Source organism: Larimichthys crocea, chromosome XII, assembly GCF_000972845.2.
Source record: "Larimichthys crocea isolate SSNF chromosome XII, L_crocea_2.0, whole genome shotgun sequence".
Taxonomy (NCBI): Eukaryota; Metazoa; Chordata; class Actinopteri; family Sciaenidae; genus Larimichthys; species Larimichthys crocea.
In genome coordinates, this window is record NC_040022.1 from 11917952 (window position 1) to 11935606 (window position 17655).

General features: G+C 40.8%; 2 protein-coding genes across 4 annotated transcripts; one reads left to right on the forward strand and one right to left on the reverse strand.

The window, feature by feature from the left end:
- The first annotated feature begins 1509 nt into the window (after positions 1–1509).
- On the forward strand, positions 1510–7940 carry guca1d (guanylate cyclase activator 1d). Its single transcript, XM_010739941.3, has 4 exons — positions 1510–1741; positions 5366–5515; positions 7162–7249; positions 7816–7940. Exons 1-4 carry the CDS (start codon positions 1547–1549, stop codon positions 7938–7940), a joined length of 558 nt encoding a protein of 185 aa, XP_010738243.1. The 5' UTR covers positions 1510–1546.
- Positions 7941–10987: 3047 nt separating this feature from the next.
- On the reverse strand, positions 10988–17257 carry alg8 (ALG8 alpha-1,3-glucosyltransferase). Of its 3 annotated transcripts, XR_003463411.1 has the most exons (14): positions 17107–17257; positions 15178–15256; positions 14420–14613; positions 14121–14230; positions 13953–14020; positions 13740–13866; positions 13147–13250; positions 12946–13066; positions 12708–12847; positions 12478–12617; positions 12070–12167; positions 11823–11895; positions 11106–11715; positions 10988–11066 (listed from the first exon to the last, which is right to left on the reverse strand). XR_003463411.1 is itself a non-coding variant. In XM_010739902.3 (13 exons), the coding sequence occupies exons 1-13, from the start codon at positions 17187–17189 to the stop codon at positions 11490–11492; spliced, it is 1563 nt and encodes a 520-aa protein (XP_010738204.3). In that variant the 5' UTR covers positions 17190–17257; the 3' UTR covers positions 10988–11489. The 3 variants fall into 3 exon arrangements, 2 of the variants coding, with proteins under 2 accessions (XP_010738204.3, XP_027141707.1); XM_010739902.3 differs by having other exon boundaries at positions 10988–11715; XM_027285906.1 differs by lacking the exon at positions 17107–17257 and adding an exon at positions 16300–16443 and having other exon boundaries at positions 10988–11715.
- Positions 17258–17655: the final 398 nt, after the last annotated feature.

Genomic DNA, 17655 nt, shown 5'->3' on the forward strand with positions numbered 1-17655 from the left:
TTTTTTGCCTCTTTGTCCTTGTTTTGAGTCTTTTTGTGCAGATTTTGCATTGATTTGTAATAATTTATACCTCTTTATTCTCATCTTCGATCTTTTTATTCTTATTTTACTTTGGACTCATTTGATTGACTTTTCCACAAGAAATGTTGATCATACAGAGGTTTTGGTCCAGGGCCTGTACTGGTTAGACTGTTCAGTAATCCATCTATGACACTAATAAGACAACTACGTATCACCTTTTGACTCTGGTAGGGGATTCCAATTAGATTCATAGCATGAGACCACCCCTCTTTTCGTTTGTCGATCTAAACTTCACAAAAGATCAGAATGTCAGATTCTCAGTGTTCATCATGAATTATCAGTATGGCTTTAAATGGTTTAACTGGATCACTACCAGCAGCTCTGAGCTTATTAGAGAATGTTAATGACTCACAAGGTCAAAGGTCAGAGATGAAATGTTTATAGCTTTAAAGCTGAAAGACACATGAAAGATCTCAGCCTATGAAAAGTCTTAAATTGTAAAGATGTGCTATTTGGTCTGCTAGTTGGTGTTCATGTTTGAATTGGTACAAGAACATGCCACAGTCGGGTTCTCTGGGGTTTGGGGCGGTCATCTACCACCAGAGCTCCAGTGGTTCAATAGATATCTGATATCTGGTGCTCAGTCGTCAGGGTTCTGGTCTTTCCTGACTGTCAAACACTGAAACATATTTATGGTTAATTTGTCTTTGAAGGACCCGTCTTAAGGTTTGAAAGTTGAAGGTCTCCCTCAGTGGAATAATTGCTTGTTTTTCCAGGAAGTCTCACCATGTACAAGCATCTTAATTAAACTACTTTCCAAGACTGATGCATTATAATGGGGTATTATAACCAACAATCCTGTTGCATGTCATTCCCCATCTCTCTCTCCCTGCAATTCCTGTCACTCTTTAGTTGTTTCTATCAGAAATAAAGAAAAAACAACAACCCACAAGCCTGTTAAAAGGCCCACACATGACCTGACTGGTCAGCCCCTGGAGGGAAACCTCTCCGTCTGAACCAGGACATCCAGGTGAGTCTGTTATATAACCATCCTGCTTCCAGAGCCATCCCCGCTCCTTCTCCTGAACTCAGCAGGTAAAGCCTCTTGGCTCGGCCTCTGGCAGCAGGACCCTGCAAGCAGGACGGCCTGATCTCATTAGGGAGTTATTTTAGGTCCTTCCTTGATTTTTCCTCCAGGACCTAAGAGGGTTAGAGAGCCTCTGCCTGCAGAGTCACTGCAGCCTGGATGTCGGCTGGCTCCTGCTGCTGAAGCCTGCTGCAGTTGACACGGATTTCTAACGTTTTTGACTCTTTTTGTCATTTTTCTTACTCTGAGTCTGAAAAAAAGGATTGCAGACCACTTTCATTGAGCGCCCCAGGTCAAACCCTGCAGTTCTTGTCTGAGGTCATTTACTGGTTTTGTCTTTCTTTCTAAAACCCTCTCCTTCGGGGTGAGGAGAATCCCTCATTCTTCTTGTTTCTTGAGGTTTTTGCTTCACCTGGGTGCAACAGTCATACTGCACCAATGGGGAACCACGGCTCAAACCTGGACGACATCCTGGCGGAGGACATGCACCACTGGTACAACAAGTTCATGCGTGAGTCTCCGTCGGGCCTAATCACGTTGTTTGAGCTGAAGACCATTCTGAACCTGAGGGGCATGAGTGAGAACGCCAACAGCTACGTGGACCAGGTCTTCTTCACCTTCGACATGGATGGGGTACGTTTCACACCGACACACATCAAAACAGTAAGGTTTTGTAAAGTTTGTCTGCTGGTTTCACTGGACCAGGACCAGTCTATGCCTTACTGGAGAAGAAATATTTGACCCCTAAGTCCTTGAAAATACATATTTAATGTATCATATCTTTCCATTTTCTGCTACTTTATACTTCTACAGTACATTAATCTGACAGCTAGATTGTATAGAGCAGCAGAAGGAAGTACTTGTTTACTGACAATTACTGGGATTAACTGTGAATAGGCTAGTAACATGATCTGGTATAAAGAGTCTTTCTAAAGTAAAGATAGGGAGGCACTCAGCACTCAACATTCAGATTCTCTGATTCAAGAAAATCTGAAGAAATCTGTATACACAAGGGACAAGGCCGTAAACTCTCATTTGACGGCTGTGATCTATCTATGCATCAATAACAGACACGATTCTGTCGTGGACATCACTCATGGGCTGTGAACACAGTTTGTACCTGCATCCACAAATTACAGCTGAAACTTGACCATGCAAAGAACAAACTGGACATAAACCAAATCAAGAAACGCCGCCACTTTCTTTAAGATGGACTGAGGTGAAGTGGAAAACTGTCCTGTGGTCTGACGAGTCACAATATGAATATGAGTTTGGAAATTATGAATGCTGTGTCCTCCAGGTTAAATAGGAGAGGGACCATTTGGTTTATTATCAATGCACAGTTCAAAAACCAACATCCGTGATGGTATGGGGCTGTGTTAGTGCACATGGCATGATGGGTAAGCTCCACATTTGTGAAGGCAACATTAACGCTGAACGATATTTACAGGTTTTGGAGCAAAATATGCAGCCAAGGTGACGACATCTTCTTCAGCGACAACTTTGCTTATTTCAACAAGATAATGTCAAACCACATTCTGCACATATTCAAACAACATGGCTCAGCAGTAAAAGAGTCCAGACCTGTCACCTATTCAAAATATTTGGGGCATTATGCAACATAAAACACAACAAAGGAGACTCTGATCTGTTGAGCATCTGAAATCCTGCATCAACCAAGTATAGGAAAACATTAAAAGTTTCAGCAAAGTCTCCTCAGTTCACAAGTGCTTATAGAGTGTTGAACCTGTGCCAACTTTTTTGAAACTTCTCAATTTCAATGCTGCACCCTCGATTCTCCCTCTGGAGCCTTGGAAAATATTGTGCTGATAACAGCTGCCTGCGTGTTGGACAGTTTCCAACGTTTCTAACATCAAACATTTTCCTGCATCAGTTCGAATACAGGAAGTAGTTTGATGTTCACAAGGCACAGAAAACTGGATGTTGATGTAAATGAATTTAAACTACAAAATAATCTGCATATAACATTTTTCTTTGTTTGAATTTGGTCATTTTCTCTCTCATGTCTTAATTATTAGAGGTGCACTTGGGGGAAGTTTAGGTCTTTGGGGTCAAAACTTTATAATAAAAGTCTAATTGTAAAACAATAGTCAGGTGCTCATATGAAACACATTTTTCTTGCTGTAATCATTCCGCTTGTTCCTTTTTTTGTCACTGTCCATCCTCAGTAGCTCAACAGGATGATTTTATAATGAAGAGATCCACCTGATTTGTCTCATCAGCTTCAGAAAAACTTCACATAAAACTTACACTGAAAGCACACAGAAAGGAATAGCTGTTGTTATTAAAAGTGTAGTTGTATGAAGTCGTCAGTTTATGGTCAGTGCTGGTCCACCGCTGCCTCGTTAGTTTATTTTTTTGGGGGGGACTTTTGTGTTTTACTTGATGTGGACTGAGGTGATGGTGGACCAGCAACTCCTTTGTTCTGCAGTAAAATGATGAAGAGAAAGTAGATCTATATAAACTCTCACCAGACTGTTTAAGACAGATTTATCCTTTAATGTTTTGAAATTGAGATGGGGAGGGAGTCTTACATTTAGCTTGTTTCATCAAAGAGTTTGACATTTTAAAACTGTGTGATTTGTGTGTCAGATTTCAGTGAGATTAATTATTTAATTTTTATTGTCAGAGTCAAGAATGATGATTTAGAAAGAAGTCATGTTATTTTGAAAATGTAACAACAGAGACATTTTATTTTGTTTGGTGTCTCGGCATCAGATCAAAGTGTTGAGGTGAATCAGGACAAAGATGGCTGATGCACAACTTTCATTGGCTCTCCATCTAATTGGCTTACAGTGGTTGGCATGCACAGCTATTATCCCTACTGTGTGTGTGTGTGTGTGTGTGTGTGTGTGTGTGTGTGTGTGTTTTCATGGTCAGTTAAGTGGATTCAGAGTGTGTGGCGGTGAAGTTTGCTGAGGATGTTCTGAGAGCTCAGAGACTGGAAGGACATCAAGAGATCACAGTTCAAATCGTACACAGAGATCGTACACAGTTCAAATGTTGGTTTTAAGAGTTTCCGTGACTTCCCCATGACTTTTCCAGGACTTTTCAATGACCTTTCCATTCTGTGACTTCTTAAGTACATATATAGGTAGTAGGACTGAGTGATAATTAAATATCTTTGATCGATGATCAGTGGAAACTTATCGCAATGATATATACATATTTATAATTGTATATATCTAATGTCTGCAATAGCTCAGTCCAGAGGGTGGCCGGTTCAAGTCCATCATGAACCACAGTATGGAAGGTGGGTTAGTAGTTGGAGAGCTGCCAGTTCGTCTGACATGGAGGTGCAACAATGGAGGCTGTAGCCAGCCTCAAGTGGACGTTTCAGAAACTGCAGCTTACGTCAGCAGAAGAGAAAACGCCTAAAATTCTGACATGTCTTCATGCACTATTCAAAAGGTGGTTAGCCCACATGCTAACCCACAAATTCACAGCAGATAAACAACCTAAACTGCAGTTCAAGTAAAACCACATACAAACTTTAAAATATAAAATTAGCTGAATGTGCGTTAAGATTTCATTTTATTTACGATTTTTAGCCATCCTGCCAACAGCTGCAGATATGATATGCTGTCCTGATGTTACTGTTCCCAGTCAGCTGCTCTATGTTTTAGCAATGTGACATGACTGCAGCAAAAGTCAAGTCTTTGTCATGTGTTTTTCATCTTCATGATTGTTTGACAGTTTGAAAATGTCCATCTTCTCATTGGCTACTATGTGTAGCAGTGTAACTTTAGCGCAAAACCCAGTGGGGGAACTTTGAGTGCCATGTTTCACGCCGTTTTCAGCTCGCTATCTGTACTCAGATAGAATTTCTTTTTTTCTAATTTTATTCTCAAATTTCTCCAACAACTACAAACAACTCAACACATTTACAGAGTGGGCTGAAAAAAAGGGCTGAAAAGGGGCAGTATATTAATAATAAACAATCTTATTTTGCAGGAAAAAAACGTGTTTTTATAAAATATTTCTTAGACAAAGGAAGCCAATGTTCTTAAATGTTTGAACACAAGCAGCCATACAAGAACTGTGTCTTAGATAGAGACAATAACTGAAAATCAACAAAAACACTATGAACCTAAGCAATCTGTGTCTTGACAGTTTCTCTCTATAAGTTTTATGCCGAGCTTTAGTAGCTTCCAGATTTGAACTTACAATCAAAACAAATACATCTTCAGAGAAACCAATCCAGCCCCATGACGGTTTAATCTTTTCTGTCTGCAGGACGGTTACATCGACTTTGTGGAGTACATCGCAGCCATCAGTCTGATGCTGAAAGGAGAAATCAACCAAAAACTAAAGTGGTACTTCAAACTGTTTGACCAGGACGGCAACGGAAAAATCGACAGGGAAGAACTGGAAACCATCTTCTCGGTAACAATCGCACAAACAGACCTTAATAATAATAATAAGAAAAAACAAGTGAACAAGTGGATGTTTAGGGGTTTTAGTCCATCGCCATCACATAAGAAACAGAATTAAGCTGCAATGAGTCATAACTGTCAATCAAATGTGAACACAGATATGAAACACGTTACATCACATTATCTCTGATGTCCAGAATAAACGTCACTAAATCCAGTTAGAAATCATAGGAAAGAACACTGCAGTGGAAGTAATCCAGTGATATTTATCTCTACGTCTATGGGTATGCTGTTAACAGCTAATTCAGCTTTTTAACTCAACTTTTAATGGACACTATTTTACTGTGGGAACAAAAATAGACTAAGAATAACGCATCTGTAAAGAGAACAATAGTATCTAATTTATCCAAAGATCTTTAGTTGAGAGCTGCTGTTCTTTTCTAAAGGAATTTATTATTCATTAAATGACTGAACTAATCCCTGAAACATTCAGGTGTTGATGGCAGGATAAACTAATGACATGAACTATCTTTATTCTATCATAAACAACAAGGTCTGGAAATTTGCTTCTGGAAGTTGTTTCTTTAATTTGGAAAAGTCGTATCTGTCGAATCACTTTGTTTAAGGTTAATGAAAGAGAGTTTTCTGTTAAATGTTGAGGATGGCTCTGACAAAGAGCTCTAGAAGGTGTTTCAGCATGCGTTTACACCAGTTTTCGGGGAAAACGATTGTCATTGAAGACGTGTCATTAACACCAGTGGCGAGATTGATTACCTGCAAGCTGTTCTTCTGTTTTTACGGATATTAGTTATTTATCCAAAAAACCAAGTGTGGGCCAACATTAATGATAAGAAGACTAGTATGACTATTAATAATGTGTTGCCTTGTTGTTGTTGTTCGCACTTCAGGAAACACAACTCTCCGGGCCCTGAACTTATTTATTTTTTAGTAAAATGCTCCAGGGTTCAAAATTTGGTTCACAAACGGAAACTGAAGCTATTCCATGTTCGTGTAAAAGGTTTAACCATGAAAACATATATAGAACATTTTCCTGTTTGTTTCTGTTTATTTCAAAACATATTTACTGTTTGAGATTTGTTGGATATAAATGTTATTTTTAGGATTGCAGCCTGTGAAAATGTGCATGCAGCAGTCTGGTTCTGACCTTCAAGAAGTATGTTTCAGGAATCCATGTAGGCTGCGAAACTGCATCCATGACACAGTAATAAGTTCAACTTCAAACATAGCCTGACTTTAGAGGAAATGCATTAATATGTTTGTCATTTAAGTTTATTGTACGTATAGTGCACAGAAGGTCACAGTTGGTGTAAAATGACGCACAGAAAGTGTGAACTGTCTGAATCAGCAGTGCAGAAGCTGCTGCTCCGCTCACACCAACTGAAAACTGGGTTGGATTAGCTCTGAAATTAGACAAGTGTTAATCTGCTGGATGAGCTCAAGCCATCAGCCGACAGGAAGCTGCTGGAACTGGGTCGAGTGAACCCAGTTAGTCTGGACGTCAGACCAGTATAAAAGATGTCCAGTCCTGCCTAATCTTCTGTGACCCCCAATTAAATGAAAAATTCAAAGGACACAGTGCCCTCTTTTGTTCACCTATCTGACTAACACCGATATATATGTCCCCCCCCTCCGCAGGCCATCCAGGATATCACACGAAACAGAGACATCGACCCTGAGGAAATCGTCTCGCTCATATTTGAGAGGATCGACGTGAAAGGAGACGGTAAAGATTATTGTTAATACCACTAATACTGAGGGGGATCACTGTACCAGCACCAAAACTCTCAAAATCGACTGATGGATCTGCTAAAACACTATCTGCTCAAGTAAAAACATCCTAGTTATACATGCAGCGCTTGTTAGCACGCTAACTTTATGAATTAATAAATACATTTAAAACATGAAAAGTTTTAAAGTAAGATTCAGAAACATTCCAGTTTGAGGTTAACTGAAGTGCAGAATCTGCATGTATGCAGACGATACATTACTTTAGCATGACCACACCAGCTGGTTTGTTACACAGAACGATCTGGGAAGTCATCTTTGGAAACTGCTTATAAAAGTGCAGGCCACATGATTGGATGAGTCATTTGTCTATTAACATCTATCACGAGTAAACTTCAACCAACCAAATCAACGAACCATCTAATAAAGTCAAACGAAGTACTCTATTGGTATCGTATCATTTTAAGTACTGGTACTAGTATCGTAATTTCTTGAGGCATGGAGTATACTCTATTTAGTTTCCATTCCACATTATTAACCCCTTAACTGTCTCTTGACCCTCAGGTGAGTTGACCCTGGAGGAGTTCATCGAGGGAGCCAAAGACCACGAAGACATCATGGACATGCTGAAGAAAATGATGGACCTAACGCCAGTGTTAGTCATCATTGTGGAGGGCCGGGAGGGATGAGAGCACAGAACCGGAGGTGCACTGGGATGACAAAGACTGATATATGTATATAATTAGCACATTATTAAATTATAATAATCACATCCCTTCAAAAAAAGAAAAATGACTTGACTGCAATGACGTTTTCGTGGTCAGAGCAAGGCAGCGGGAAACAACAGACACTGAAATTGTTTGTGATGGACTATGATTGACCGCCCAGCCGCTCCTCATCTGCAGATATCAGGTTGAAAAACAAATTTTTGACGAAGATGTCTCAAGACTTTGGTGAATCTGTCCAGCAACCTTCAAGAATACAACAAAATCCACATCACAAACATCCTGTTGTCCATCCAAATACCCAAAATGGTCAAAACCACAGAGCCTGAATGAATCCAAGACAGGATGTTGAACCTCAACATCTTTCAGTTCCTACTGAATTGTATGTGTAGCAATTACCAAGGTACCAAAAGGTGTCACTGAATGCTTTCTCCAGTCTTTATTTATTCTTTGCTTTAAAGTCAAGGTTCATGAGGTTCAATCTAAAATTAATCAAATTAGTTGACAGCAGAAAGAGTGAGACACAAAGAAAGTAAAGAACAATGTTCAACAAGTTGATCTTCCAGTATAGAGTTCTGCAGAGATGATATATTTTTGTAGGCGAACCAAGAAGTTTCCACTGGATTTTGTAAAAGTTTGACATTGTTCAGCAAGATAATCTTCATAAATGAACTCCACTTTTATAGTTTTTGAAGCGTAAATGCAGTCGCCCTAAGTGAAAAAAGCTAACGTTAGGCTTGAAGCAAACTACACCATAGTTGCATGACTTCAATGTCACCAACACTCAGGTTTAAGCGTTCGCCATGACGACATTTAATGTCCCCAACAACCTCTGTAGTCTCATTTATCCATTAGTTAGCAACCACTTAAGGTTCAAAGGTTCACAAGTTCTTTACGGGGGGTATTTTATGATGTAGAACAAAATGTGAAAATCCCTTAATCTTGTGTTAATCATAGACCTTTTTGTCAGGGATCAACTTTGAGGAGAGGGAACCAGAGATTTGGTTGGTCACATTGGTCATATGATATGATCTTAAGTGATTGTTGAAATGAATGACTATAACCAAATTTACTAAAATTGCAACTAACTTGTACAACAAAATGTCAGAAAACGTCTAAAATAGATTTAGTTTACAACCTTCACATTGGAGAAGCAAGAAACAAAAGCTGATGATTTTTCTGTTTAATTAATCGACTGATTGTTTTACACATGAACATGCAAATATCTACCGAGAATATCTTTAACAGCATGATGGTGGTGACAACAGTTAGAGATCAGTCTGTTCTCTGTGAGCAGGTCGTGCTTTGATTCTGTCCTGCGGTGATCTAGTCTTTGCTCTGAAGCTGCTGATCCTCTTATTGCTTTAAAAAGGTTCAGCACCCTGAGCCGTAATGGAGCACATTCACAGACAGCTTCACCATCACAGAGGTTGTTTTTACTTTCTAAAAGGACAAAACATGAAGTAAATACTTCCTGAATTAAAACACAAAAACAGACTGAAACAGTAGCTTTTATAAAAATCTACAAAAAGGAAGAGCAAGTCAAGTTTTCAGGGACAAAGTAATCCTCCACAACCTGATTCTTCAGCTGCTCTGGCACCAAGCCAGTCCAGAGATTCACCCAGGCCAATCCAGTCCAGAGCAGACCAAACCAGGTTACCAAGGCAGCCAAGGTGACAGACAAAGGGATTGATTTTTCTTAGGTCACTACCAACCCTTAAACTGCCATTAAAAACCAACTGACTTGGTTTTTAATTTGAAGGATTACAGGTTTCCTGTGAGTCAAACATTTCAAACTGCTTCAGTGTTTTCACATTTTTGTGAAAGTTTGATGCGAAAAAGCAGTGACGATATTGTTATTTTACAACAGTTAGTGGTTCGTTTTGTGCGACTGGTCTCTTATTTTGAAGTTTAAAAGAATCTACTGAATGATGTGCAATCTGTAAACCTTTTTACTTTTATACAATTGACGTGTAAGACAAGATCAAGACAATGGAGGAGAATGTTTGAACATATTTGTAGAGTGAAACGTAACCATCAACTCAGACTTGATGGTTAGAGTTGATGAAAAGAGGCCATTTTATCCTTAAAGCTGCTGACTGATAGTCGAGCAGTCAGTTCTGATCTGCAGGTTAGCGTCACAGCAAACACTTCTTATAGCGCAATAGTGAGATTTCTACAGTCAAAGTCAAGTTCATTTTAACCAATCATGTTTTGTGTTGCCTTATCAATAAAATTTTTGAAGAAATGTTCTGTCCTTTGTTTAAAACTCTTTAAAACATCAACACGATTACGCATTGTGTTGATGTTTATGCTCCAGAGTGCCTTTTTTTCTCTCTGCTTCCTTACAGTGTGCAACACCAGCTGATGTTAGCTTAGAAATCAACCAACAACTGTCACCCACTGCAAACAAAGAGTCTGACACCAAATCCAAAGTCAAAGCTAACATTACTGCAAAGCATGTGAAACATATTGTGATAGTGGTGTTAGCTGCCTAACATTAGCTTGCTTGTTAAAGTGGATATGTTATTCATAGCTTGTCAAATGATTTCAAGAGCAAACATGATCCGTGACACTAACTTACATATTAAAGATGAATGGTGTTGATTTTAGCAACCAATAAATTATGTAACAAATCAAAGGTGCTTTCTACAAGCCAAGAGTGATGCAAGGCAGAGACCAACCTTTGGCCGATGAACAAGATGATTATTATGAAGGGTTTTCTGAATGTTTCACAGAGAACCTTTAAATCATTTTCAGTTAGTTGAAGATGTAAAACAGTCACCACGCACACAAACTTTTTTAATTTTTATATTTATTTGAAAATCTAGAAGAACAAACATCAAAACAAAATAAATGTTTTTCATCATCATTGTTTGTTTTGGTCCACATGGTGAAAAAAAAAAAAAAAAGGTTTGGTTTGTTCATCCACCTGGAGGTTTCCTATTTCCAAATTATATCATTGAATTTAATAAAACCATGATAATTTCATATCACCTCTGGTGAACGTGCTTCTCTCTTATTCCCAAAGTGGTGTCAGTCGTTCTGTCGCAGAGCTTCGCGGCTCGGAGGAAAGAATCCAACAAACTTCTTGGAAACAGCGAAACAGTTGTCCGTTCCCATTTGAACAGAACACTTCTGAAGAATTCAACATTAAAAGCGGCTCTGCAGGCTGTATGTTGACGTATTGCTGACTTTAAGTTGTATGCTTATGCACTGTTCATAGTGTTGAAAACTGTTTCTGTCAGCAGTTTTTTGTACAGACTCAACACGGAGCGATCAGACGACGGATGTAACAACCAAAGTTCTCGTGGTGTGAGGTCATGTGGTCTATGTGTTTGCTCAATATTCCAGAAGAAGAAGCTAAAATGGAGGCACACAACATCACCAACGCTCTGTCCTGTCAATGCACGGTAAGCAATCAGAGTCTGGGTGTGTGGCTCAGTGTGCAGCAGGGTTACAGGTGTGTTGTGGGATCTAACCTGTGGCCTCTCCTGGGACCAGGACGGCGTCTCACAGCTGTTTGGGTTTCTCCTCCTGCCTCAGGAGGCTCACGTACAGACGCAGGAAGGAGTAACAGACGCCCACGGAGCAGTACACCGAGGTCAACAGCAGGGGGAGGAAGGGCAGCTTCTGTTGCCACGGCGACAGAGGGAAGATGATCTCACAGGCGATCGCCACGACAACCAGTCCCAGCAGGTAGACAGACTCCAGAGGATGAAGCAGAGTACCCTGGCCACTGAGAGGAGAAAGTAAGTAATCTGATTACTAAAAGAAGTGCAGAACAGACGCAGTGACTCTGCAAAGCACTCTGGGTATTGGAATAAAGAAATAAAACTTGTTTACCTGTGAAGTTTCCTCAGAGCAGTGAAAGAGTAGATCACAAACATCAGCATTAGACCCACTTTGATGGGCAGTTCTGTAAAACACATTCAGGTTCACACTTACTGATCATTGAACACAAACCATCAGAGGTCACAGCCCTTACAAATCTAAATCCTGAAACTAAAACTTCTCAAAACCTTAAATTTGTCTGCTGAATTTAAATAATTAACTTTTCTTTAAACTCCAGCCTGTCCATCCGGTGTTTTACCTGCAGGGGTGAAAATCAGCGGGAACAGGGAGTAATGACCCGTGGTGCTCAGAACCAGGAAGATCCCAGCATCCTCTCTGCTCTCAACTGCCAGGATGCTACAGGAAGAAAAGCAGACACAAAGCTTCAGTCCTGCTTTATTGATTTTGAGGACCTCAGAAAAACGTTTCTTTGCAGACATGCGGTTCTGTTCATCAAACTGTGACCTTCAGCCAACACTGTCTGGATGAGAGTCTAAGGTCCTGGTACTCACTTTAATCTGCTGCCACTGAGACCTGATCCCAGATTAAAAGGCAGAGATGGATGATAATCTAGTTTTTGTCAATTATTGGTGTTATAACGGGGATCGGACTTGTAAAATAGCTTATTTCATGTCTTTGTTTGTGGTGTCGAGTCACTGACACTGACCTGAGCGGCAGGATGGCAATGAGGATGGCCTTCTCGTGGACGTGCCAGCCGAACATGAATGAGGCGAGAGCGCAGAGCAGCAGGCAGCGCAGGAAACCCCGAGCACCGCGAGGACGACGCCAGATAGACGCCACTGCCGGCTTCAGAGAGCAGAAGACAGACAGACAACAGATTGATTAATTTAATAATTTGATGACAGATGATCTCAGTCAGATGAGGCTGTGACTCACCAGGATGGACAGCAGAGTGCAGATGAGTGTGATGGAGGGAGAGACGGAGGGGAGGACCGAGTGCTGAAACTCCTGAACCAATCCGCCAGTCATGGAGGCTCGAGGAAGCCCCGCCTCCTCCAGCAGCTTCAGACGAACACCTGAGCAGATATACAAGAGGTGTCGACTCTGGCGGCTGTTTCAAATATCTGTACGACATATAACTACACACATGAAAGAGAGAGGAGCGGAGTCTCACCAAGAATCGCCAGGCTTTTGTCCAACATGTTGTAGAGCGCCCAGATGTTCGGGGCCCAGTATGCATGACAGAGGCCCCGCTTAAAGGGGAAGAGACGGGAGAGGACCTGAGGGAGCTGACCCTGAAACAAACACATCAGCTCTCAGTAACATAACAGCAAACAGTTGATGAAGTCATGACCATTGACAGGAGGAGCCTCACCATGGCAATGAAGGGGCCGAAGGAAAGAGCGCAGACTGAGGTCACAATGCTGCCCAGAGCGATCAGACGGAGCGGACTGAAACTTCTCCAGCTGATAGAACCATCTGCACAAAAACAACAACACAATGTGACAAGGAGGAGAACCTTCGTGTCTATTGTATTTTGCAGCGTTAATTGCGAGCCAGACACCAATTTAGAAGCTGAGTATCAGCGTTTAGTCCATGAATCCACCAGGTTAGTCTCAGTTTCAGAGACATTTCAGGTAGTCACTGAGGGGTTGACATGGCTGAGAGCTGCTTCCTGTCTCTTTTGACAGAAAGGCTCTAATGACAAATGTCAAACACATTACAGTCCTACCTGGACCCACTATTTGGTGATATTAATGAGACAAAACGCAACACAATACTTTGTGTTACTGAAGCTCCAGAGAGAGACAACATATAAAACTGTACTGAGAAAGAAAAACACAAATATATCTTCTTATGGATCAAAACTTCATCAGAAAAGTGTCAAATATGAAAATTAAGAATGTCAGACTTAGTTTTCCTTGACCTTGAGCTGAGACAATAAGACCGTTCAGGTGTGTGTCGTACCTTTGTTGTCCTGAGTGAAGCAGTAACTCCTCAGCAGGTAGATGCCGTAGGCCGGAGCCACGTAGAGGTAAATGTGCTTCAGGTTGAGCAGGACGGCGAACAGTAGGGCCCCCTGCAAGTGTTGAGACTGTTCGACACAAACAGAAGAAGTGAAGCAGTTTCATATCACATACAACATTCATCAACAGTGAGCGGCCGTCTCAGGTTTTGTACCTGCAGGTGTTTCGCCACCGACAGCAGCAGGAAACCGAACAAGAAGCCGTTATACTGAAAATGAATATCTGAGAGATGATGTGAAGGAAACCAGATGTGAACAAAACTTCAACCTTCAACCAAACTCGACTTCTGAGTGTTTAAATGTCTTGAAACCCTGAAGGATACGGTCGACGATGAGGAGGCCGAAGTTCCAGAGCAACAGAACAGCCAGGACGAAAGACGGCCGGTTCAAAACATCCCGAGAACCTTTCTGTTTCTGAACGCACCTGCAGCACCTGGAGGAGGAACAAGCCAGTCAGTCATTTGCTCGTTTTTAAATGTTTCTGAGAGAAACTGTAGTCATGTTTGTAAATAAGAAGAAGAATCCAACCTGTCTCCCTTTAGTTTTGTTGTATCTGACTACCTGACCGATCTGTGTGTACAGTTTTAATAAGATGGAGGCTGAGGCCTGTGATCTGACTCACTCTCTCACAGCGAAGATGAAAACCACATCAGTGAAAATGACCGAAAGCCTCTGGAAGAGGACCGTCATCGGGCTGTCATAGTTCAGATTCTCCACCACCAGCATATTGCGATCAAAGTGCTGAGCCACGTGGGACAGGCCGAACTCGAACCAGGCGAACAGTGGAGGGTAGTCCAGCGTCCACTCCGACGTGTTCTATGGGACGAATTATTCAGAATAATAATCAGCAACCAAGATTTTTATTCTGTAGTCCTGGACTGATGTGGCCAAGATGAGTCACTCATAAACATTCAGAACAATTAAAAAAAATATTAATGTTATCATAAAAAGTCTAAAAAATATAAAAGTTAACTGATATCTTTCATCCCCACAATATCAGTACAATTTAGCCATATTGTAGCTGAAGCTGCTTTTGTCTCGTCTTATGACAGATTTAGGAAAAAACATGTGACCTGAAGCAGTGATACTCTACTTTAAGCACAATGATTCATGCTTGGATATTTTGTTTGTTTATACCAGTCAATAAATATTTAATATTGATCCCTGGCTATTAGAAAGCTGCACGTCAGTCTGGATTCACCTCTTTGTAAAGACAAGTGAGGACAAGCAAACATCTGTCTTAATCCACTGTGTTTGATCAGTCATATGACAGCTGCTCGTGTGCGTTGATAATATCAGGTGCCATCATGGGTCAAAACATACAAGTTCAAGGACTCCTATCAATCTCAGCACTGAGAGCGACTTGTCCGTCATACTGACCTCATGGTACCACCTGGACACCGGCAGACTGTGTGTGATGGCCAACCAGTTCCTGTGCACCTCGAAGTCTGTGGAGTGACTGACAGACAGACAGGACAGCAGATTTAAAAACAGGACACACTAAACCACTCAACCACTTTTACATCAACGGACAGCAAGATGAAGGAGATGGAGTCTGACTTTGGGAGAAAGACGTCTCAGAACACCCTGATGAACATCCAGGGATTTGATATGGAGATGGTCTGAGCACACAAACACCTGTGTGTTCACCTCAATAGTAAATTGGACCGGTTGGACAACACAGATGTCCTAGGGTCAAAGTCGTCTTCATTTACTGAGGAGACTGAGGTGATATCTGAATTATTATATGCAGTCATCTGCTGGGTAGGGTGAAACACGGAGACAAACCAGCTCTGTCCTGGACTGTCCCCAGACTCCACAGAGGAGGTGAGAGGAGGATGTCAACTCCTCTCACCTCCTGCATCAGACTGTGGGGGCTTTAGACAGCAGCAGACTGCTACTCCCACCATGTAAGAAAGAGCTCCACCAGAGGTCCTTCATTCCACAACAGCTGTTTTTCTATATATTTCTTATTTACAGTATAAGTCATTTCTTATCAGCCTTATTTAAACAAGCTGCTGTGACAAGTGATTAAAGTCTATCCTATCTTATATGCTCAGGTCAGTCGACCAACAACTATTCAGATCTAGACTCCACAGCCTCCCCCTCCAGATCAGGTTGGCAACCTCGTTACCAGCCTTCAAATCTGGATTAAAAACACATTTATTCTTGCTGGCGTTTAAGAGTTGATCAATTTTCAATTTTGCTATTGTCTACAGTATTTATGACCATCCATTACTCTATGAAATTGCCTAATTTGTCTTCAACTTGTTTTATTTTTTATTTTTTCCCTCTTTCCTTCTAATGTATTTTTTTTTTTTGTTTTGATGTTGTGCAGCACTTTGGGCAATGTCTTGTTGTATTTAAATGTGCTACATGGCTGCAGAGGGAGACTACGGACCAGAACATCTCCGCTGATGGCTTCCACACTGTCCGGGCCGACCGGGATTGTACCTGTCACATCACAACAAAAAAAACCAGCTCTGTAGCCCAGATGTTAACCTGTAAACCTGCTAGCCGTTGGACTCCGTCCATACTATCTGCTGAGAGAGATCCTGCATGTCAGCATCGTTGTCCTGTCCATCCCTCCCTCTGCAAACCAACATCTGCCTGCAGCACCACACACACCATCATCTTCACCCCCTTCTGTAACCTGACACAAACATGGTCAATCACTTTTTGAAGTTGTTGCATGTTATTTAACTGTAAATTTGATCGTTTATATACCTTTAATATATAATATATATATATATTGTTCTTAATAGATGGTTACTTGTTTACATATGTTGTTTTTGTTTGTTTGTATACTGGAGTATTGTAACAAAAATAATTTCCCCCTGGGATTATTAAAGTATTTCTGATTCTGATTTATATAAATAAATTCACTTGTGACTTCTATAATAGAGATATTTTCATGTTTAACCATAAACTTCAATGAAGCCAATGCATTGAATCATTGAACTTCACTACACGTTGTTAACTTTAAATCCCAAAGTGTTAAATTATCTTAGATAATTGTCAATTAGCGGTGACAAACGGCGCCACCTTGAGGTCGTTTGGCTACATGAACCGGGAAGTTAATAACACGTCAACAATCCCTGTGTGTCACTTTATATCCTCTCTAGTATCACAAACCTCTGCACAACATAATCAGCTCTAATCAAACCGTCTGACGTCACGATTAAACACTAATTAGACAGTCGGTTTGTTAGCAGGATGCTAACAGGCAGCTTTCAAATGATAGAAACTGTCGTCCTGAGGCTTCACCGCTGAACGTAGCTGCTTGATATCCAAAGTGTCTTCACTCACTATGCGTTGATGAAGAGACATTTCAGTAAAGACACTCCCAGAGCTAACGCTGGAAACCAGCCGTCCACCACGGGGGCCGCCATGACCGCGACGGCGTTGTTTTATATGCAGAGCTTTATTGACAGCTCCGCGCTGGGACCGTGAAGTAAGCATTCACGTTCACTTAAAGTCATCGCATAAAGTCGGAATTTCTGAACTTCATTTGTAAAAATGAAAATAATCCCTCTAAAACTGACGGTTCATAAACGTAGTTAATAATCAAAGTAAAAAAAATACAATGTATAAAAAATATTACAATATCACTGAGCTTTCGTAGTACTTAATTTCATTCATTCATTTATTCATTTAATGGGACCATGTACAGTATTAAACATAAACGATTGCATCTGATGTACTGCACCAGAATTAGCTTACAGCTACTTTTTATCTGCAGTCCCTTCGGCAGACACAATTAAAACATATTACAGCACAATAACAAACAGTACAAAGCAAAAAACGCATATCTGTCTATTGTCAGTGTTTCATAAAGATCGGTCCCACAGTCCCTGA